This window comes from Canis lupus, chromosome 23 (genome assembly GCF_003254725.2).
Source record: "Canis lupus dingo isolate Sandy chromosome 23, ASM325472v2, whole genome shotgun sequence".
Lineage (NCBI taxonomy): Eukaryota > Metazoa > Chordata > Mammalia > Carnivora > Canidae > Canis > Canis lupus.
In genome coordinates, this window is record NC_064265.1 from 1,244,437 (window position 1) to 1,268,860 (window position 24,424).

Below are 24,424 nucleotides of genomic sequence, written 5' to 3' on the forward strand. Positions count from 1 at the left end.
TTGAGTCTAAACCACTTTGAACATGCCCCAATTATAGGACTTAGCTCATTGCATTGGAATTATTTGTATTCCATGCCCAGTTTTAAAGCCCACCAACCAAAAACAGCCAGGAGCATACCTGCAAAAAGTTAAGTAATGGTAATAAAGTTAGGTTTATTGAACTTGTTGCAGCAAAGAAATTTCAGAGGACTTGTCAGGCTCCTCAAAAATGGGAGTTATGGATGGGTCCTTGAGTTAAATGTTTGTGACAGATGGTCTAGGCAGGGATGGGCCAGCATTTGTAATTAGGAGACTCACTGGAGGAGTCAGACCTGGGACACATGAGTCCATATTGAGTTATTGGGAAATCAGCTTGTCTTATCTTGGTGCAAGTGGTCTGAATAAACTAAATGCAGGGGTCTGAGCTTACATTATTTCTGTGGAATGGCACAGTTTAGTACCATTTTTCACAGTGAGATCCACATTGCTGGTTGTGATTTATTTCAGTTCTCTCCCCAGGCTCCAGCCTCACTGCCTCCCAGTTCTTAGCAGGGAGATGGGACCTGTGTAATTGGTTAGACCAGATTTCTCAACCTCAGCACCACTGATATCTTGGGCCAGATAATTCCTTGTTAGAGATGGCAGGGAGAAGCTCTCCTGTGTACTGCAGTATGTTTAGCTGCATCCCTGGCCTCCACCCACTAGATGCCAATAGCATCGCATCTAGTCACGATAATCAATAATGTCTCCAGACATTGCCTTGTGTCCCCTGGGAGACAAAATAGCCCCTGGTTGGGTTGTGAGCCACTGGGCTACACCGACCAGAAGCCACCCCCCTGCACCCTGAGAGTAGGCATGGGGCCCACTTGCACTGAAACTCTGGCTCATGTTGAAGGCATTTATCTCAACAAATCACAGTTCCAGCATGGAAAGAGAGGCACTGATGCTGGACAAGCAGCCAGTAGTGTGCCTCACAGCTCAAGGTAGAAATACTCCCTATTTTCAGTCCAGTGCTTTTTCTCAGTCCCATGTTGTTTCCATTTCTTTTGCAGGTATCTCCTGTCAGGTGCTCAACCAAGTGCTGTGACAAAGGTGAAATAAGGTGAGCCAATGTGCATACATATTATAATCTCGGAGATAAGCATAATTGCTATAAAACAGTGCAATGGAGGAACCACAGTGTATTGGGACCACAAAGAATAAGTCCCATCAGGTAGCAGTGCCCAGAGAAGGTTTCATGGAGGAAGTGACCTGTGAACCAGGCCTTGGATAAGTAAGATTATAATGGGCAGGTTGAGGGGATGGACAAGGACAAGAAACAGGCTAAGAGGGAAGCATGGGGTATCCAGAGATTGGTCAGCATGGGGGTGACAAGGTAGACTGCAAGATTGTGAGTAGTCAAGGAAGAAGAATAAACTAAAAGGTGTTCTAAAGAGGTGAAGGAGAGCTGCAGTAGACAGAGCCCTTCTCCCTGCCCTGAATCCAGGAGAACAGGAGTGACTTGCTCCAGACAGGCTTCAAACGAAGTTGTTGTGTTGTGATGGGAAAGTCTGGTGTCAGCTCAGGTGGGACAGTGGAGAGTGTAAAGTGAGAGAACGTAGAGTAGCTTGTTCAGAGTAGAAAAAGTATCTTAGAGATCATCTAGTTGCCAGACACGGAGATCTACAAAAGCCCACTTAAGATGAAGGAGGGACTTATCAGAAGGATATGAGGGTATCTCGTGGAACTCCAACACAGAAAATACAGCCTGGCCTCACAGGGACTGGTATGAGGACCTGGATAAACAGAAGGTCTTCCTCTAAGTATCCCTGATACCTCGCTGTGTGGTTTTGTTTTGTTTTGTTTTGTTTTTCTCTTCATCCCTCTGTGATTCTGTGGCAAGCCTTTTTATGTCGCTGCCCATCTTCTTTGCTGCCCTCTATTATAGCTGGATACAGTGTCACATTTCCAGCTGTTAAAGCTAAGGTGGTCACAGGTTAGATTCTGGCCTTGAGTTAAAAGTTAAAATCTAGGGTTTCTTTTGGCATCTAGGAAAAGTTCCTGGTTTTCCAATAAAAAGGAGAGAGAGGGTCCTGCCCTTTCTTCTGCTCTGAACCCTACAGTTATGCTTAGAATGGCAGTAGCATCTTGTGACTGTAGGAAATCACCCTGAAGTCGAAAAGACAATACACCGAGAACAGAAAACCTAGGCTGCTGACCCATGCCAGCAAACACATACCCCTGGGCTTCTGGGTTACATGAGGAAAACAACCCCTTGGGCATCTAAGGTCTGGTCAGCTGAGCACTTTGTGCTTGTACCTGAATGTATCCCATCTGCTGTGTCAGCAGTGTCCACTTGGACATGCCCCCATGTCAGAAAATTGTTGCCTCAAGCCCAGGTCTCCATGACTTCCTGTTTTGGGTATCCCACCAGCTAACTACAGTCTCTTTGTCTTAAGTCCAGCTCCCTGGACTGAGACTCTGATATTTCCAACTTTGGTGAGGTGCTCAAGTCTGATTGCTGTGTTAGAAGACAGGATCCCACATTCTACTGCACATACAGGGCAGGGAGGAACAAGAGCAGAGACCAGGCAGCATAGGCATGAGCAGGGCAGGCTGCCACTCTGATGTCTGCCCCAGTGAAAAGCAGGCAGGGGGAGAGGTAAAGATTATAAATAAGTTGACTGGAGAAAATGCCTTAATTACCTAAATGAGGATGCTAAGGTCAACCCTGACTTGGTAAGAAAAGGTGCTCAGTAGGAGAGACATTGGCCAGTCAGCATCTGCATGGACACGGACATGAGCATTCATTATTGTTACCTCTGTTGGGAAGTGAGCTCATCTGCTTCATTGCTTCCTTGGGAATGTTAGCACTGACATTTCCTGGTTGGCACAAGTCACTTGTCAATCACATTTCGTTACACCCAGAAACCATTTCTTGAAAGCAGCTAGTTATTTCCCTTCAGACAATTTCTGCTCTGCCTTTTTGAGCAAACGTATGCAAACTTATAAGAGTGAGGTGTTTCCTTGACTCAGGAATACAGAGATGTGTGGTTGGGCTGAGATGATGTCCTTTGGGAAAGAATCAGCCCAAAATGTCTGTGCATCCAGAAGGCTGCTCAACAGTTTAGTCTGCAGGAGCAAGGAGACTAGGCATAGTTACCTAGTTGGTGGCTCTTACCAAGAACATCCCAACCTGTCTGCAAAAGAAGTTGGCAGGCCACCTATTCCAACAGACTTTCTAAACTCATCAGTACTTACCAGTTTGTTGATGATGTCCTAGGACAGCCAGCCCCAGGTTTCTTCCCCTTTGCTCTTTCTAGGTTTATTTAGAGTCAGATTTTTGCTCACTGGATTGTCACCTCCTTGGCCATAGTTGGTACCCTTTGGTGCAGGTGCCAGGGGCACTAACCAGCTCCTTCTCTGCTGTTTGGAATAAAGGCTAGTACAGGCAGGAACTTCAGCTTCACACTTAGCAAAGGCCTCCTGTTGGTGCGCTTGGAGGGTCACAGCTTGCCTCTTGCATGGCTGATTGGGAACAAATTTCAGGGCATCCTTGTCCCCGTATCCTTAAGGCCCGGAGAAGAGGAATCTGGGCAACTGAGCAAAAGAGTTTAGAAACAGGCTTTTTTTTTTTTTTTCTTCCCCTCTTTTCTCTCCAAAGAGTAAGGTAAGAGAACAAAAATGATACTCCAGTACTTCTAAGCCAGGGCAGCAGGTAGAAAGGGCTTTTTTTGGAGACAGGTTCAGGGAGCTGAACCCAGTGAAGAGACCCACTTTATCCTGAGTGCATCTGCAGGTTCCAGAGGAGAAAGTTATGAGGCCATGCTACGTTTCAGACAGCTTGTTCTGAGTTGGGTCAGAGACCTCCTGATGAACATTCCTACTGAGTGATTCTATCATGTGAGATAGAGCAGTGGTTCAGTGCTGGCTGACCCAGCACTGCGCCTGCTTGCTTGGTTTTCCTCCTGTATCACAGCTCCAGTCCTCACACCTGTCCCTAGAGTCACATTCCTAAGCAAATCATCTGCATGCAAGCCCTCATCTCAGGTTCTGCTGTCAGGTGAGACATTGGAGATGAAAGCAGTAAGCGATTTAGAAAATAGAAGGTGAGAAGTTCCAACATATGGGAAGTTTGGGATCCTTAAAAAAGAAAACCAAATAGGCAAAAACTATATTTGAGGAGATAATGATTGAGGTATTTCCAAAACTGATTAAGATGGATATCAAGCTACAGATCCAAGAAGCCTGGATGAATAAAGAGCCCAAACAGGATGAATAAAATCTAGTCAATAACAACAAAAAATAATAATACTACAAAAGCCAAAGAAACGTCGTATTCACAGACCCAGAAATTACATATTTGCTTGATTTAATCCTGTTATGTAGCAAAATCCCCAAAGTGGTGAAGGGAAACTCCAGTGAGAGGTCACTAAAACTCAAGTTGGCATCACCCATCACCACTCCTCCAAAAACACTGTCTCAAGAAAGCTTCCTCTTGGCCTAGCCAGGATACCAGTTCATAGACCTACTCAGAGGTCAACAGTAAAGTACCTTAAAAAAATAATAATAAAAATTAAATGCCACTGATATTCTTCAAAGCTCTTGGAAAAGGGGCCACACCTTTGGTTTGAGCTCAGGGATCAAGAGTGGAGCCAGAGAAGCTCCAGCCACACCCCAGCTGTGCCTCTCCCCACCTCTGCCTCAGAGGGCCATGCACAGAGGAGATGAGGGGATAGAATCCAGAACCTTCTCAGGGCTTCCTTACACACAGTGCCCAGCAGTGTGACCATTGCTGCTGCTCTTTTCATGTTGGGTATCCTGAAGGTGGTTGGTGCAGTGGGTGCAAATCAGCCCTGCAGGACTAAGAGCTCACATTAATTCCACAGCCGAATCTCCTCTCATCACTCAGGCCCAGGAAACAGTGAGAATTCACACTCTTTTGTCTGCACCGTGAACTCACTGCTCTGGATAAACTAGGGATGAGTGTGCACCTGATCAGCTCATAACTCCTCTTTAGATAAACACTGTGCACTTATGTCATGAACATTAGCCATGATTTCTTTTTTCCGTTTTTAGATTTAACAGGGACATTTTCCCTTTAGGAATTATGTTGAAAAGCTGAATTTTCCCTTTGAGCACAACTTTTGTTTTCTTTTAGCTACTCTAAATGAGAGTTATTCTTCAAAGATACCCCATACTGCTTCTTTTCTGAATCTGAATAGAATTTGCCTCTGGGATTTATGGTTATTAACAAGTTCATGCTGGCCTGGAGACACAATGAACACTGAGATTAGCTGTCTCTGGATCCCAATCCAACCCTGTATGTTTCCATGCCATCAGATGTCTCCTCTTTGCTTTCACTGTAGCTGCCTGCTCTTCTGTTTCTCCATGGCCCTGACTTGGTCTTTGTCAGGATATCTCATTTATGACAGAAAATCCAGAGCAAAAAGTGATGTTGGGGTCAGGGCAGGCCTGATACAGCTTGACTAGCCTGTGCACCTCTCCCTCCAGGCTCCCATTTTTTTCTGTGCTATTCTGTTCTCAAATAGGCCCTGCCCCCAGGGCAGCCAAAAGCCTCCACATCCTGTCTTGTGGCTACAGACTATTCCTGTAAGAGAGTAATCATACCATGATACCCCACCACATCCTGGAATCAAAAACGTCTCTGCACAGTGAGTTGCCTTTCCATGCATTGGCTCAGGCCCCTGGATATCCCCCCCCCGTCTTCCTGCCACCATCTCCAGAGCACAAGAGCAGACCCTGTCCCTGGGCACAGCCATTCCCAGCTCATTTTATATGCAGCAGTTGGTCCAGTCTTTGGGAGCCACCCAGACTGGGGCCTCTCATATCCCACCTGCCACCACACCAGTTCAGTGCTATTCTCCTAAAATCATCTTTTCTGGTCAGTGAAGGACATAAACCTCATCTACCCACATCTAAAAAAAGGATAACTCTGCATCATGGGATGTCTCTCAGGCAAGCCTATGCTGCTCACGGATGCAGTCTGTGACACCAAGATTGTTTCTGCTTCCTCGTTCTTGTCGGTGTTCCAGACTAGCACCCACCACCAGAACTCTGTGATGGGAATGCTGTTGTCCAATCTGTTAGCTTTTGGCCATGTGCTACTGAACATATGAACTGGGGCTACTGGCATTGTGGAACAGAATATTTTATTCCATTCTACATATATATTTTTTTACTTACACCTAAAGTGCTACATATAACTAATGTATTGGATGCACAGCAATCTAGACACAGGTAGGTTTACCAAGTAACAATCTGAGATAAGTGAGTTCTGAGTGTATATTTCTTCCCTGTAATGAATTTCCTCCCCAGTGGATTTTTTAGTGTTCTCTTTTGAATGAATAGGCCCCTTCCAGTTTTGTCCTTAGGATCATATTCAGCCACAACAGGAGCATTATTTGATCAAAACATCACCACAGAAAGAAGAGAGTGAACAAAATAAAACTTTATTTGTACTGCCCTGGTGACTGTCCAAGTTTATGTCCAAGCCATTTCATAAATAGTGTCATAACCACAGTCAGCCAGGTCCACCACATATGCGGTAGGTCCAAATGCATGATTCTGTGTTGCTAAGCACTGCTTATTGCTTTGCAACAGACAGCAGATCATCACTCTCTATATCTGTGGGCTACAGCTAATAGCCATCCTGTTGGTCACAGGCATACTCACCTAATCAGAGAAGCAAGCACAGCTATGACCCATAATAGGTGTTCAGTACCCCAGACACCCCGTGAACACCTCCACAGCTGCAAGGCACCATATAATATGGGGTATAGATAAGGACAACCTTTTCCTGTTCCCAAGGACCCAGCTCAGTAGGCTGCCTTCACCTGTACTTCATGCCATTGGCCCCTGCATGCTTGGCTAGTAAAGAAACACTTTGCAACCTAATGATTTATGTCCACTTGCTAAGGTTCAGATGACTTAAGCATACTTTAAAAAGCCTTGATTCAGAGTTGCAAGTCTCATCCTTGAACATCTGTGGTTCTTCCCACACCAACCACAGAATGAAGGACAGGCAGTTTTGAAAGACCCATTTCTAGCCAAATTAGTGCCCTAACAAGGAGTCACTTGAGTTTTCGTGGGCTTCCCCTTAACATCCCCACATATGTGGAGCATGTTGACCTCCAAGGTATCCAAGATGGAGAGGGAAATCTTTCCACATCTTAGCTTGGAGAAACAATACATGAATGGTTCTAGAGCTAAAATCAGAGCTCATTCATACCCTCACTTTTAAGAGTTAGGTTTCATTACACATAAACCAAAGGAAATAGAAATGTATCAAAAAAAGGATACTACAAGTTTGAAAGTTATCAAGATAGCTATATTTAGACAGAGATACAGACATTTCCAATACAGATTCCTTAGTATGCCAAACATTAAAAATTCATCCTCTGACCTCCATATTTCCCCATAAGCAAAGGCACAAAAGGAGATTTTCATAACTCTAAATGTTACGAAGAACATGTACATATAAATCTACACACTACATGTGTGTATTTGCACATTCTTCCAAAATTATAAAAGTATAAAAATAAAATTTCTGCCTTTTTGTATCTAGAAACATCCGGAAAAAAACATTGCTTCTAGTTCTGTGATCTAAGCAGACATGCTTTACCAGGCTTTTCACCTTCCTGTGCTGTCTGGAGGCAACAGAAATGGAGATGACCATGGCTTTTCATTCCAGGAAACCAAATTTGGGACAAGGGGAACAAATGCTAATAAGCATGTCTGATAGTACCTCTTCATGGTTCTCAGCAGAAAGAAGGCAAGGCTTAGCATAGGCTTCACATTGGGGCAGTATGGGTTATGCTCTGGAGAGTACTGCTTCTGAGATAGCAGGAAATAAGCAAATCTGAGAGCTACATTCTGTTAGGGGTGTGGACACTGGGTCTTGACCAGAGCTCCTCACTGAGAGGAAGCTTGCTTGTCTTTGTATTTCTGGTAGGCACTCAGGATTTCTGTGATGACACTGGGGTCCTCCAGGGTGGTGATGTCCCCCAGATCTTGAGTTCTGCCTGTGATTATCTTCCTCAGGAGCCTCCGCATGACTTTTCCAGACCGAGTCTTTGGAAGACGCTTCACTACCTGGAAAGGAAGGGGTGCACCATTCAAGTTTGGGTGGTGCCCAGACTCCCTGCAGCATCCAAGTGTGTTGGGATAAGAAGGGCTCTGCCCAGCAGATGACACCCTCACTAAGAACTCAGTAATGAATGACTGAGGTGCCCGACTCACCCCAGAGATCATGGGGGTCTGTGATTTCTGGTTTTATCTTCCCACAAATCTGGACATAAACTGAAATCTACCTGAAGGTCAGAATCAACCATATGTTAGATTTTGCTGAAGCCCTCATTCAGGCAGGGTCTGCCCATACCGTGGTTACCTCACTGCCAATACCTCTGTCTTCCGTTTCCTACATTGCTGAGGGCTCCCAGGTAGCAAAAGAACCAAACACAGGCCATGGCAACTTGTCTCCGCCTACGGGCCTGAACCAACACTGCTTTTTGCTGACATAAGAGCTACTTTAGAGAAAAACGTTGTCTTGTTCAGCATTTGAACAGTTTACATTTAACATTTTCATACAACCACAGCCTCTTTTATGTCAAGAGCAATACGCTAAGAGCTGTGTTTGGGGCTCATTGAACAGTTACTCATCTTTTGAAAGGGTTGGTTCACCTAGGGGAGCTCAAGTCTCCCTGAAACTCTGGTCCAGGCCAACAGCTTGACTTTGTATCACACCAGGTAAGGCTGAGGCTGCTCCCACCTCAGAGGGCCACCTCTGAACCAAGGAAGGCTGTGGGGGAAGTGTTAACAAAGAGGAATGGAAACCTAATGGGGCTAGAAAGGTGGCCCCATTCTTCCCCAGACCCAACTCCAACACAGATTCCCTCAGAAAGGGGTCTGGCAATATCTCCTGCACTGACATCAGGAGATGTGTTCAGAAACCACACGGGCTGGGGAAAGCTGGCACTTTCCACATGTTTCTTTAGTTAAAATCTCTAATTTTTAGAAGATAGAGACTTACACTAATGAGAGGATGGAAGAATTTATCCCAAATGAAATAATATAAGGCCACAGCCAGAAATCTAAATGAAACAGATATAAGTAATGTGTGATGTAGATTTTAAAGAGACAATCATAAGGATACTCACTAGATTTGAGAAAGAATAGAAGACTTCAATGAGAACTTTACCACAGAAATAAAAGAGTTAAAAAAGAATCCTAGATGAAGAATGCAATACACAAGATTGGAAAGGCATGATACAATTAACAGCAGACTGGAAGAAGCAAAGTAACCAAATCAGTGACCTAGAAGACAAAATAGTGGAAAATATGCTGAACAAAAGAAAAAATTAAGAAACGAGAACAGACTTCAGGAACTCAGTGACACCAACAAATGTAATAACATTTGTATTATAGGAGTCCCAGAAGAAGAGAGAAAAAAGGGGGCAGAAAATTTGTTTGAAGAAATAATAGCAAAAAACTTCCCTAAGCTAGAGAAGGAAACAAACATCCAGATCAGGAGGCACAGAGAACTCCCAACAAATTCAACAAAAACAGGCCAGCACTAACATGCTATAATTAAACCTGCAAAATATAGTGGTAGAGAAAAATCTTAAAAGCATCAAGAGGGATCCCTGGGTGGCGCAGCAGTTTGGCGCCTGCCTTTGGCCCAGGGCGCAATCCTCGAGACCCGGGATCAAATCCCACATCGGGCTCCTGGTGCATGGAGCCTGCTTCTCCCTCTGCCTGTGTCTCTGCCTCTCTCTTTCTGTATGACTATCATAAGTAAATAAAATTAAAAAAAAAAAAGAAAATTTAAAAAAATAATAATAAAATAAAAAATAAAAAAAATAAAGCATCAAGAAAAAAAATCCTTCGTTTACAAGGTAAGAGCCATAAGGCTCGCTGGAGATTACTCCATAGAAACTTGGCAAGCCAGAAGAAAGTGGCATGATATGTTCATAGTGCTGAATGGGAACAATCTGCAGCCAAGTATACTCTGTCCAGCAAGGCTGTCATTCTGAACAGAAAAAGAGATAGTTTACCAGACAAAAACTAAAGGAGTTTGTGAACACTAAACCAGCCACGCAAGAAATATTAAAAGGGACTCTTTTTTTTCTTTTAATTATTTAAAATTCAATTTAGTTAACATATACTGTATTATTGGTTTACCAGGATAGAATTTAGTTGCATATAACACCCAGTGCTCATTATATATCAAGTACTTTCTTTAATGCCCATCACCCAGTTACTACCCCTTCCCCCCATCCACATCCCCTCCAGCAACCCTCAGTTTGTTTCCTTGGGTTCAGTGTTTCTTATGGTTTGCCTCCCCATCTTCATCTTATTTTTCCTTCCCTTCCCCTAAGTTCATCTGTTTTGTTTCTTAAATTCCACATGAGTGAAATCAATGTCTTTCTCTGACTTATTTCTTAGCCTAATACCCTCCAGTTCCATCCACATCATTGCAAATGGCAAGATTTCATTCTTTTTGATGGCTGAGTAATATCTCATTGTGTATATATACCACATGTTTATCCATTCATCTGTCAGTGGACTTCTGGGCTCTTTCCATATTTTGGCTATTGTGGATATGGCCGCTATAAAGAGTTGGGGTGTATGTTCCCCTTCAAATCACTGTTTGTATCCTTTGGATAAATATCTAGTAGTGCAATTGCTGGGTTGTAAGGTAGCTCTATTTTTAACTTTAAAAGGGACTCCTTAAGTGCAAAGGTGAGACCAAACATGACAAAAATCAAAGAATCAGAAAATCTCAATAAATGACAAAACAAGTAATAAAATAGCAATAAATATATATCTATCAATAATTACTCTGAATTGGGGCACCGAGGTGGCTCAGTCAGTTAAGCATCTGACTTTGGCTTAGGTCATGATCTCAGGGTCCTGGGATCCAGCCCCACTTTGGGCTCTCTGCTCAGGGAGGAGAGTCTGCTTCTCCCTCTTCTGCCTCTGCTCCTCTCCCCTACTTATGCACGTGCTCTCGCTCAAATAAAATCTTTAAAAAATAATAATTACCCCAAATTTAAACAACTAAACACTCTGATCAAACGCCATATGGTGTCAGAATGGATAAACAAGACCCACCTATATACTGCCAACAAGAGACTCACTTTAGACCTAAAGACACCTGCAGACTGAAAGTGAGGGTGCAGAGAAACATCTATCATGCAAATGGATGTCAAAAAAAAGCTGGAGTAGCAATACTTATTTGGACAAAATAGATTTTAAAACAAAGACTGTGACAAGTGACAAAGAAGGACACTATAATCACAGAGGAGTATCCAACAAGAAGATATAACAATTGTAAATATTTATGCCCACAACATGGGAGCACCCAAATATATTTTTAAAAATTAGTAATAAACATAACCTAATTGATAAAAATCCAATAACAGTGGGTGACTTTAACATCTCACTTACACCAATGTACAGGTCATCTAAACAAAATCAATAAGAAAACAGTGGCTTTGACACTGAACCAGAGGGACTTAACAAATAAATTCAGAACATTCCATCCTAAAACAGCAGAATACACATTCTTTCAAGTGCACATGGAATATTCTCCAGAATAGATCACAAATTAGGTCACAAAACAAGCCTCAACAAGTACAAAAAAACTGAAATCATACCACGTACACTTTTTTACCACAACAGTATAAAACTAGAGATCAATCGCAAGAAAAATTTTGGAAAAATCACAAATACATGGAGGTTAAACAACACTATGAAACAACGAATAGGTCAACTAGGAAATCAAAGAAGAAATTTTTTAAAAACCATGGGGAACAAATGAAAACAAAAACATGAACAGTCCAAAACCTTTGGGATACAGCAAAGGCAGTCCTAAGAAATAAGTATCTAACAATATAGGCCTACCTTAAGAAACAGTAAAAGTCCCAAATAAACCACCTAACCTTAAACCCAAAGAAGCTAGAAAAAGAAGAATGAAGCCTAAAACCAGCAAAAGGAAGAAAATAATAAAGGTTAGAACACAAAGAAATGATATAGAAACTAAAAAAATACTAGAACAGGTCAATGAAACCAGGAGCTGGCTTTTGGAAAAAATTAATAAAATCAATAAACCTCTAGCCAGCCTAAAAAAGAAGGACCCAAATAAATAAAATCACAAATAAGAATAAAATAATAACCAACACCACAGAAATACAAACAACATTATAAGAATATCATGAAAAACTTATATGTAAACGAATTGGACAACCAGAAAATTGGATAAATTCCTAAAAACTTACCAAAACTGATACAGTAGAAAAAAAAATTTGAACAGACTGATAACCAGCAAAGAAATTCAATCAGTAATCAAAAACCTCTCAACAGGGATCCCTGGGTGGCGCAGCGGTTTGGTGCCTGCCTTTGGCCCAGGGCGTGATCCTGGAGACCCGGGATCGAATCCCACATCAGACTCCCGGTGCATGGAGCCTGCTTCTCCCTCTGCCTATGTCTCTGCCTCTCTCTCTCTGTGACTATCATAAATAAATAAAAATTAAAAAAAAAAAAAACTCTCAACAAACAAAAGTCCAGGCCCAGATGGCTTCACAGGCGAATGTTACCAAACATTTAAAGAAGAGTTAGTGCTATTCTCAAATTATTCCAAAAAATAGAAAAGGAAGGAAAACTTCCAAATCCTATGAGGTTAGCATTACCCTGATACCAAAGGACAACAACAAGAAAAAAGATGGTGGAAAGTCAGCCAAAAAAGACAAAAGACCTAGTGAACAAATCTGGAAGTAAGGCCAAAAAGAAGTAGTAGTCTAAAGGCAAAGTTCAGAACAAGCTCAATAACCTGGTATTGTTTGAAAATAAGACATATGACAATCTCTGTAAAGAAGTTTGCAACTATAGCTTATTATAAACTCTAGCTATTGTCTCTGAGAGACTCAAGATTTGAGGTTCCCTGGCCAGGGCAGTCCTTCAAAAGCTTCTTAGTAAAGGACTCATTAAAAACTGGTTACAAAGTACAGAGCTCAAGGAATTTACACCAGAAACACCAAGGGTGCAGATACCCCAGCTGCTGGTAAAGAGACATGAACAGATCCTGCTAACTGTATATTTTGGAAAATAAAACTATTAAACCCAAAAAGATGGGACACCTGGGTGGCTCAGCAGTTGAGCACCTGCCTTCAGCCCAGGGCATGATCCTGGGGTCCCAGGATGGAATCCCACATCAGGCTCCCTGCATGGAGCCTGCTTCTACCTCTGCCTGTGTCTCTGCCTCTCTCTGGGTGTGCCTCTCATGAATAAATAAATAAAATCTTTAAAAAAAAAAAAAAAAGATTCCACTAAAAAAGAGAACTAAAGGTCAATATCCCTGATGATCTTGGATGCAAAAATTGTCAATAAAATACATTTTAAAAAATTGTTCACCAAGTTCAAGTGGAATTTATTCCTGGGTTGCAAGAGTGGTTCAATATTTGCAAGTCAGTCAACGTGATACACCATATTTTTTTTTGATACACCATATTAATAAAGGATAAAAACCAAATGATTTCAACAGGTGGAGAAAAAGTATCTGATAAAGTACAGTACATTCATGATAAAAATCCTCAACAAAGTAGGTTTAGCGGGAACATACCTCAGTATTATAAAGGCCACTTACAAAAAACCCACAGCTAGTATCATTCTCAATGGGGGGGAACTGAGAGTTTTTCCTCTACAGTCAAGAACAAGACAGGGATGTCCACTCTGACCAGTGTTATTTAACACAGTACTGCAAGTCCTAGCCATAGCAATCAGAAATAAAAAGAAATAAAAGATATCCAAATCAGCAAGAAGTAAAATGTTCACTATTTGCAGCTTACATGATACTCTATATAAAACCCAAAAGACTCCCAACAAAGAGCTGCTAAAACTGATACATGAATTCAGTAAAGTTGCAGGATATAAAATCAATATAGACACTTCTATACACCAATAATTAAGCATCAGAAAGAGAAATCAAGCAATCAATCATATTTACAATTGCACTAAAAACAGTAAGATATCTAGTTATAAACCTAACCAAAGAAGTAAAAGATCTGTACTATGAAATCTATAAAACACTGATGAAAGAAACTGAACATGACACACAAATGGAATGACCTTCTATGCTCATGGATTGAAAGAACAAATATTGTTCAAATGTCTGTACTACCCAAAGCAACTACACACATTTAATGCAATTTCTACCAAAATACCAACATTTTTCACAAGAACTAGAACAAATAATTCTAAAATTTGTATGAAACCACAAAAGACCCCAATAACCAAAGAAACCTTCAAAAAGAAAAGCAGAGCTGGAAGCATCACAGTTCTGGACTTGAAGTTATATTACAAAGCTGTAGTGATCAAAACAGTAAGGCACTGGCACAAAAATAGACACACAGATCAATGGAACAGAATCAAAAACTTCAAAGTGAACTCACAACCATATGGTCAGTTAGTCTTTGACAAAGCAATCTTGGACAAATATCCAGTGGGAAAAAGACCACTTCTACAACAAATAGTGTTGGGAAAACTGGACAGCAACATGCAAAAGAATGAAACCGTACCACTTCCTTACACCAGACACAAAAATAAATTAAAATGGATTAAAAACCTAAATGGGAGACCTGAAGCTATAAAAATCCAAGAAGAGACCACAGACAGCCTCTTTGACATCAACTTCTGTCTAGATAGGTCTCCTGAGGCAAGGGAAACAAAAGCAAAAATAAACTATTGGGACTTAAAAGCTTCTGCACCGTGGAGGAAACAACAAAACTAAAAGGCAACCTACAGAATGGGAGAAGATATTTGCAGATGAATTGATAAAGGGCTAGTATCCAAAATCTATAAAGAGCTTATTAAATTCAACACCCAAAAAACAATCCAATTAAATGGGCAGAAGACATGAATAGACATTTTTGCAAAGAAGACAGTACTGATTGATGGTCAACAGACACGTGAAAAGATGCTCAACATCGCTCAACATCACTCATCATCAGGGAAATACAAATCAAAATTACAATGAGGTATCACCTCAAACCTGTCAGAATGGCCAAACTCAAGAACACAGGAAGCAACAGATGTCGGTGAGGATATGGAGAAAGGGGAACCCTCTTATACTGTTGGTGGGAATGTGAACTGGTACAGCCTCTCTGGAAAACTGTGGAGGTTCCTCAAAAGTTAAAAATAGAGCTACCCTACAATGTAGCAGTCACACTACTAGGTATTTACCCAAAGAAGCCAAAAACACTAATTCAAAGGAGTACATGCATCCTTAGATATTTAGAACAGCATTATCTACAATAGCCAAATATGGAAGCAGCCCAAGTGTCCATCAACTGATGAATGGATAAAGAAGATGTGGTATATATATATCCAATGGAGTATTACCCAGCCATAAAAAAGAATGAAATCTTACCACTGGCAACAACATGCATGGAGCTAGACAATATATGCTAAACAAATCAGAAAGACAAAAACCATATGATTTCACTCATATGTTGAATTTAAGAAACAATACATGAGCAAAGGGGGAAAAAAAGAGAGATAAACCAAGAAACAGACTCTTAATTATAGAAAACAAACTGCTGATTACCAGAAGGGAGGTGCAGAGGGGTGGGGGGGGTGGGTAGATGAAATAGATGATAGAGATGAAGGAGTGCACTGGTTATGATGAACACCAGACACCAGGTGATGTATGGAAGTGTTGAATCACTATATTGTACACCTAAAACTAATATTACATGATATCTTAACTGGATTTAAATAAAAACTTTTAAAAAAGTAAATAAAATCTCTAATTTTCTTCACTACCTAGCCCAGCTCCTATAACTAGCCTCCACATGCCAAAGGGAGCACCTAATCCTGTCCAGCATGATCCTCTTAACAGGTGAGTTGTACAAATGTTTGCTGTGAGGCCTTCTGGCCACCCCCTCCTCCCATCTGAGGATACAGCAGCTCACCATCCCCACCTACATCCCAGGAAACCTAATAGCTAATATCCATTTTGCTGCTGATGGAAGGGATCACTATTGTTTGTTAATTGTGGGAAATAGAGGAGGCGGCTTATAACGAGCAGCGCCATCACACCTAGGAGCAGGTGCCACTCACCAGAATCTGATCGGGCACAGCATACTTGGCAATCTTGGTGGCCACTGCTGACTTGAGCTCCTTCACCACTGCATCTGTGTCACCTGTGTTGTCCTTCAACACGATGAAGGCAAATGCACCTGAAAGGAATCAAACTTTCAGGGTGTGTTCCACACCGAACCATCTCCCAAAGCAGAGCATTGTAGACAGTTATAAAAAATCTTAAGGATCTTTAAATCATATGTTGGCAACTTGTAGCAGTTGCCACTTCTAGTTGCAGCCCTAAAGATGAATTTGTTTCATTCAAAGTGGGAAGTCATTCTTTTCTCTAAATGGAAACAATTCTAACAGCTCTCTGAACATCCCAGTGAAGCCCACATGTAGATAAGAACTCCTTTTGGCTCTGGTGTTGGCTGCATGGGAACGTCACCGTGGAGGCATGACTCAACCTCTCCTGCTATCCCTGTATCTGTGAAGTAGCCCATAATGTGGGCTGACAGGAGATGTACTATCCAGTCCTGTGACATGGTACATGGAAACATAGCACATGGCAATTAATTTTGTGGGTATGTGTCCAACATGGTGGGCACTAGCCACAGTAGCTCTTTAAATGTAAATGAAATTAAGGTTAAAATGCAGTTCTTTGATCACATAAGCCAGCTGTAGCTTGTGGCTACTGTCCTGGACAGCACAGATGAAGAGCAAAAGCTCCATCTTGGCAGGAAGTTCTGTTGGGCAGTGCTGGCCAATCAATTATTTTAGCATAAACATTAAATTTTGTTTGTCAGTATCCCACCATGTTCCAGAAAGGATTAACAGTGGTTCCCACAGGTATCTACATTCCTTTTCAATCCACCTGGGATCACCTTGCAAATGTGGGACATTAGAGATCCAATTCTATTGTCTCCCCACATGAGTGATCCCAGCACCACCATGGTCAGTCTGTCTTCCCTCATGGCCTGCGGTACTCCTCATACACGAAGCTCCTATGTATGTGCCGCCTGGGTATACTTCCTCCGATCCCACCCCATCTTCATTACTTCTCCCCATGGCACGTGCTGCCTAACCCACTACGTAGTTTCCTCATTACTTGTGTTTATTGCTTATTGTCTGTCTCTCCCCTCTACCCCCTGACCCTCCAGCATGTAAGCTCTATGAGGCAGGACTTTTGCTCACCAAGTTTGGGTTGTAATCAGACAAGACCCAGGGGCTCCCCTCAGTCCAAGTGCAAACACAGGAAATGGGAACAAACAGGTACCAAACAGCTTTTGCTGTTGTTCATGTATTACCAATGAATAGAGGCTCAAAGTTGTTAGAAATCAGAAACGTCTTTCATCATACCCATGATGCACACATTCTTCCCAGCAACCTGATAGGTACTAAAAGGCCTACTGATCCCAGAGTTACTTCGGCTGCAGTTTCTGCTAATGGGGGTGCAAGGTGAACCAAGGCTTCTGAGTGTCACACAAGAGGACCTGTTCCCATCTCTGTCCCCTTCCTATCCCTGACTGCTCTCATGCATTTTCCAGTCTCCTGCCAAGGAAGGGGCAACAGCCTCATGGACGACACATGCTTCTCACAGCAACTGAAAATGCCTTTTCAAAAGTGTTTAAATAAATGTTAAATTTTACAATGGGTCAATCTGGATTAAGTGTTTGAGTAAATACTGGAACCATGGCACACAATGTGGCAGGAAGGCAGATGACATTGGAGGACACTGAAACAGGATGTCCTGACAGTAAGAGGGCAAGCACCCAATCCCAGGCTGCTTGGCCAGGCAGTGAAGGACAGTCTTCCCAGCAGTGCAGTATAGAGTCAGTGAGTGTCCAAGTCACACAGGCCAAGTGAGTGTGGCCACACTGCACTGGGCACTACAATACTCAGGTGACCCTGCCCCTTCCCAGACCCACCCGCTTAGAAACTGGCAGGCCTTGGAACAACATGTGTCTTCCAATAAAGACTATCCTGAGGGACACCTGGGTGAGCTCAGCAGTTGAGCTTCTGCCTTTGGCTCAGGTTGTGATCCTGGGGTCCTAGGATCAAGTCCTGCATCAGGCTCCCCACAGGGAGCCTGCTTCTCCCTCTGTCTGTGTCTCTGCCTCTCCCTCTTTGTCTCTCATGAATAAATAAATATTTTTTAAAAAAAAGATTATTCTAAAAAAAAAAAATTATTCTGATTATCAATCAGCATTCCCCTGGCCTGTCAGCCTGCAGTGGAAACCACAGGTCAAATTCCTACAAAAACATGGGACACCTGGGTGGCTCAGCAGTTGAGCGTCTGCCTTTGGCTTAGGGCATGATCCCGGGGTCCCAGGATAGAGTCCCATGTTGGGCTCCCTGCATGGAGCCTGCTTCTCCCTCTGCCTGTGTCTCTGCCTCTCTCTCTGTCTCTCATGAATAAATAAAGTCTTTTAAAAAAAAACATACACACAAATTCCTACAAAAGTAATCCCAGAGCGACAAGAGGGCCCACTCCGAGGCACTCCTGTCTGCCAGACGCTGTGAGCAGGACAGGGTGTTTCGTGTGAACCCTCCAAAACTGGGCTGCCACACAAATGTGGACATAGGAGGAAATGCCTAAGCACAGCAGGGGCCAAATAGGTCCTGGCTGCTTGTGGATGTGTGTCCTTAAAAGACATCAGAGCTAGGACATTGCAGAAATCTGACCCTCATCTAACATACAAGCTATCGAGTCTCCTTACCCAAAATCTCTACATGGGACAGAAAAAAGCAACAGCTTGACCCATAAAAACCCCTACCACCCACACCCAGGTCCATTCCTTTTACAAAGTGCCACAGTGTGCATGAGACCAGGAATGAAGAACACCTTTTGTGGGCACTCACCCTCTCCTTTGATGTCATGCGGGTAGCCAATGACAGCGGTCTCTGGCACAGCAGGGTGGTTAGCCTGTACAGAACACAAAACAAAACATGCAAATGAACCACCTAAGTCAGCACACAAGGAGATACAAGGCGTCGTGGACGCACCCAAGCAAAGGAGGCCCAGCTGCTCACCATTGCATCCTCGATCTCTGCCGTCCCCAGCCTGTGGCCACTGATGTTGATGACGTCATCCATCCGCCCTGTGATCTGGTAGTAGCCATCCTCTGTCCGGTATGCCCCATCACCAGTGAAGTAGTGGCCTGCACCACAGCAGAGGAATTCAGCACCAAAACCTTGGAACCAGGACCCGGCAGGGCCCCTATCCGTCCAGGAGGGACACAGCAGGACACACACCAGGGCCTTGCTCAACAGAAGAAAGCTCCGAAGCCCCAGCTCTGCGGACTTCCTGCCTGCCTGCCCTCCTGTCAACCCCTCAGGGAAACGCTTCTCTAGACGGTGCCATCTGGCTGTGTGCTAGGGAAAGGGCAGTGGCTCCAAATCAGCAGAATTCTGACATCACAACTGCAAACATCTGGGGAGTAGATGATATACAAGGAGCGCACCTAAGCATCCCCAAAAGTGACTCTCATTCACAAGCTTAAGAATAAAGAGGATGGGTTCCAATAGGCAAACTGTGTATATAATCTAACCCAATGACATAAAGCAAACCAGGAAAGAGATAAAAAGCCAGAAGAAAATTCGCAGCCAGCCATCATGCCAGTGTTCCAGAGTGATTTCTTCACTCTTCTTTCCTAGTAACCTAAGACATACAGACCAAGGGTCAGGCACTTCAGGCTCTGCATGCACCCCCACTTATACCCCAGGGACTCTTCTCATTCCAGAGACCAGGAGGGTCAGGGAGGGAGAGGAAGCAGGACTCTAACTCCATAGTGTTGCTGCACTACACTCACTCATTGTGACCTTAAAAACATTTTCTGTGCCTATGATTCCCAGTGTATGCAAATGCAATCCACTTTATCTGGCTCACCTGGGTAAGGCTTGAAGTAGGCCTCCATGAATCTCTGGTGGTCTCCATAGATGGTCCTGGCCATGCCTGGCCAGGCCTGGGACAGGCACAGAGCCCCGGAGATGTTACCACCCTCCACGACCTTTCCCTATAGACCCAAAGACACATGTGTGAGAGAATGCACAGATTCTGCTTGAGAAGCAAAGAACCAATGTTCTGAGAAATGACAGAGGGAAGCATCAAAGAAATACATGAAAAACAGAAATGTGAAAAATGACAAGCATGCCTCCAAAGGAACTGCCTTTCTCCACTGTAAGGAACCAGTCTGTGAGGGCTTCCAGGAGGACCCTGGGCTCACCTCATGCAGTGATTTCAACTATGTGTCCCTGAGGAGATGCTGCAGTGAATGCTCCACCTTCTGCCCCCTACCACAGCCAGGCACGTGTGATGTGAGTCAGCGGGCAGAGGAGGCCAGGAGGACAGACAGTGCCAGGAGCTCTCCAGGGCATGTGTGCAGGAAGGGCATGCCTCTGCAAGGCCCTTACCTTCTCGTCCATGAGCACTGGGACAATGCCAAAAAAAGGCCTCATCGCCATGCCAGGGAGGATCTCTGCCCCTTCTTCTGAGGGCCGTGGTGCAATGCAGATGCCACCCGTTTCTGCAGGGAGAATGGGGAAGAAATGCAGGCTGGGCCTAAGGGCTAGAGATGTTAATCTAGACCATGCCATCAAAGGGTCCATGGAAGACACACAAGTGCTCTTTCAGGGTGGGAGGTGGATATTTGTCCCTGTTTGGCCCCCAGTGACATAAAGATATCTTTCTGAGACAAGACCAGACTTAGGTTCTGGTCCTTTCATCTGCAGAAACAAGATGCAGGCCCACGGCAGAGGAGCCAGTCCTAGGAGCTGCAGTACTCCACGGAGGCAGGTGCTGCCTCCCCTCATCCTTGGCTCTGCAGCAAAGGACAGAGCCCACCTACTTGCATAGGAAGACAGGAAATGAGTTGCTTCTGGGCGCGCGCACGTGCACGCATACACACACACACACACATACACAAACTATGTAAAGCAATACCCACAATTGTTCTCAAGTATTTCTTTGGCACTTCCCTCTATCAGCCTGTATGGAAATGCCTCACAAGACTCACTTGTAGAGTCTCCATCCTGGGCCTTCCCAAATGGAGGACAGAGCTATTTGCAACCTCACTTTATGACTTCTTGAAGAACGAGATCCCAGTTGGCTACATTTATTACATCAGTGGTAGTCTATTGCCCTGAACATCCTAATAAGTCAGATATCCCAGAGGAGAGGGGGCAAAGCAAAACAAAATGGCACAGGAAAAAGAAAATGGCCTTTCTCACTAAAATCTAAATTTAGAGTCTGGTCCTTTACAATAGGGCCCATTTGCATCAGACATACTTGTGTTGGGCATGTGGCCCCTACAGGGAAAAAGAACATTTAGCTAATCACCTACTACCTTTCAGGCCTTGGACAATATACAGCACTTGTATCACCTCTTTCTATACTTTCTATGCTGTAGTGGAGCATCCCCATTTCACAGATGAGGAACCCAAGGCTCAGAGAAATCATTACACATCCTTGAGTCTTACAGCTACAAGCCAGCAGCCAGGCTCTGACTCTCCTTCCAGACACTGGGTTTTCCAACCACCACATATGCATGGGGCTGAGGCATTAGTGGTGTTGGATGGCAATCACAGAGCCTCACTCACACTCGACCCTACAAAACTCAGGCTCAGCCACAGGTCCTCATGTGCTGTCTGCACAGCAAGCAAGCCTGGCACCAGGTTCCAAAGTCATGCCTGGACCCCTTCTCCTCAGGGATTCTCACCTGTCTGCCACCAGGTGTCCACCAGCGTGCATCTGCCGTCCCCCACCACTTTGTGGAGCCACTCCCAAGCCTCGAAGTTGATTGGTTCTCCCACTGAAATCACACACAAAAGGAAAAACAATATAATAAATCTCAATAAATCTGAAACCAAAAAGGATAGGTTTTTATAGGGAAAACAGCTCTGTAATTTCCCTAAAGGACATAAAAGGAAACTAAAAAGGCAGTGAGATTCATCACATTAACGGCTGCCAATGAAAACAAACTGCAAGATATTTTCACCATCAGGTGAAAAATTAAAAAGTTGGCAAGAATGTAGGAGAAACTATCACATACACTACAGGAGTATAATTTGATATGCAATTGGGGAGCAACTGGATGTTTCTCTTGATATTAAGAAGTGCATACTTGATACAACTCCTTAGAAAACTGTGGTTGAATCTACTAAAGCTAAATCTACATTTATCCTATTATTAAAAGCATCCCTCCTGGTTAAAAACCTACAGAAAAGGGGGATCCCTGGGTGGCTCAGCGGTTTAGCGCCTGCATTTGGCCCAGGGCGTGATCCTGTTGTCCCGGGATCGAGTCCCGCATCAGGCTCCCTGCATGGAGCCTGTGTCTCTGTGTCTCTCATGAATAAATAAATAAAATATTTTTTAAAAAACTACAGAAAAGAATATATATGTGCTCACATACAGAGATGATCACAGCAGTTAAAAACAAAAACTGCCATCAAGAGGGGAATGGAGAAATAAACTGTGGTATATTCATGTGATATACAGGCACAAGAACACACAAACCACTGCAAACACACAGCAGGGCTGACCTGACAGTCATGCCCCTATAGGCACAAGAGTGGCACATACCACATGAGCCCATGTGTACAAAGTTCAAGAACAAGTAAATCAATCTATGCTGACAGTGGTCAAACAGTGGTTGTGACTGGGGGTGACTGACCTTCTGGGGTCTGGAAATTTCTACAGCTTGATCTGGGTAATTTTATATACATGTACACAGTCAATAGTTGGACCACACAGGGGTTGGAGGCACCAGCATCCCATGTAGTCAAAATTCTGAGTATAACTTTGACCCCTCTAAACTACTAATCACCTACTGTTGACCAGAAGCCTCACCAATACCATAGCCACTTACCCTGTATTTTATATGTTGTATGTGTTACATACTGTATTCTTACAATAAAGTAAGCTAAAGATAAAAAAATATTAAGAAAATAATAAAACACATTTATAGTCCTGCACTGCATTTATTGAAAAAAATCCATGTGTAAATAGGCCACCCAATTCAAACCCATGTTGTTCAAAGGTCAACCATATGTATAGGTAACAACTGTTACATGTATACATATATATGTATACACACACACACACACACACACACGCACTTGTACCCTATGACTACCCCCCAATTTCTCAGTGTCTACCTACCATGACCTCAACATCTGTGTCCCCCTAAGATTTCATACGTTGAAATCCTAACCCCCAAAGATGATAGTATCAGGAGGTAAGGCCTTTGGGAGGTCATGAAGCCCTGAGGAATGGGATTAGTGCTCTTATAAAACAGACCACACCAAGCTCCCTCCTCCCTTCAACCATGTGAGGACACAGAGAGAAGGCATCTATGAACCCAGGAAGGGGGCCCTCACCAGAAAGCAACCATGCTGGCACCTTGACCTTGGGACTTCCAGGCCTCCACAACTGTGAGAAAGAAGTTCCTGTTGTTTATAAGCCACCCAGTCGAAAGATGAATGGATAAAGAAAATGTGGTCTATGTATACAATGGGACATTCCTCAGCCATTAGAAATGACAAATACCCACCATTTGCTTCGACATGGATGGAACTGGAGGGTATTATGCTGAGTGAAGTAAGTCAGTCGGAGAAGAACAAACATTATATGGTCTCATTCATTTGGGGAATATAAAAAAATAGTGAAAGGGAATAAAGGGGAAAGGAGAAAAAATGAGTGGGAAATATCAGAAAGGGAGACAGAATATGAGAGACTCCTAACTCTGGGAAACGAACTAGGGGTGGTGGAAGGGGAGGTGGGCGGGGGGGGGTCACCCAGTCAGGTCACCACTGACTGGGTGACGGGCACTGAGGTGGACACTTGACAGGATGAGCACTGGGTGTTATTCTATATGTTGGCAAATTGAACACCAATAAAAAATAAATTTAAATCAAAAAAAAAAAAAAAAAGCCACCCAGTCAGTGGTATTTTGTTATAGCAACCCCAATGGCTAAACTACTACCCTAACGAAACAGCCATACAAGACTGGCACTCGGCCAGAACTTGCCAGCTTAGACATACTGCTGCTTAAACAGTGAAATACTCTCATGCCGGTTGCCTCTTGCTCAGGACCACCCACGAGGCAGCAAGTAGAGGAGGCCTGACCTGGTGGGGGCCTCCCATGCTGGTCACATGGGCACTGGGTGTTGTGTGCACTACCCCTGCACTCACCCACACCCACGCCCACAAGGAGGTAAGAAGAAGCCATGAGATAAGCTGAAAACTTCCAACAGCCCGGATCTCCAACCACATGGTCAACACTACCAGACCACACCCACGGCAACCACCACTCGAGGATAAAATTAAGTTCTCAAACCACAGAGCAGAGCCATATGGAAAACTACA

The 24,424-nt window shown here is 43.5% G+C and overlaps 1 protein-coding gene and 1 pseudogene across 1 annotated transcript in view; one reads left to right on the forward strand and one right to left on the reverse strand.

Annotated features, from left to right (window-relative positions):
- Positions 1–7,287: 7,287 nt before the first annotated feature.
- ACSS1 (acyl-CoA synthetase short chain family member 1) overlaps positions 7,288–24,424 on the reverse strand; it is a 58,439-nt gene continuing 41,302 nt past the window's right edge. Inside the window, exons 8-14 of the mRNA XM_025461517.3 lie at positions 21,777–21,869; positions 20,473–20,585; positions 19,949–20,075; positions 19,093–19,220; positions 18,922–18,985; positions 16,099–16,217; positions 7,288–8,073 (exon numbers count right to left, since the gene is read on the reverse strand). Coding sequence (XP_025317302.3) covers positions 7,894–8,073; positions 16,099–16,217; positions 18,922–18,985; positions 19,093–19,220; positions 19,949–20,075; positions 20,473–20,585; positions 21,777–21,869 — 824 coding nt within the window. The 3' untranslated portion in view covers positions 7,288–7,893. The remainder of the gene's footprint in view (positions 8,074–16,098; positions 16,218–18,921; positions 18,986–19,092; positions 19,221–19,948; positions 20,076–20,472; positions 20,586–21,776; positions 21,870–24,424) is intronic.
- Positions 8,231–13,395, forward strand: LOC112668867 (40S ribosomal protein S25-like; annotated as a pseudogene).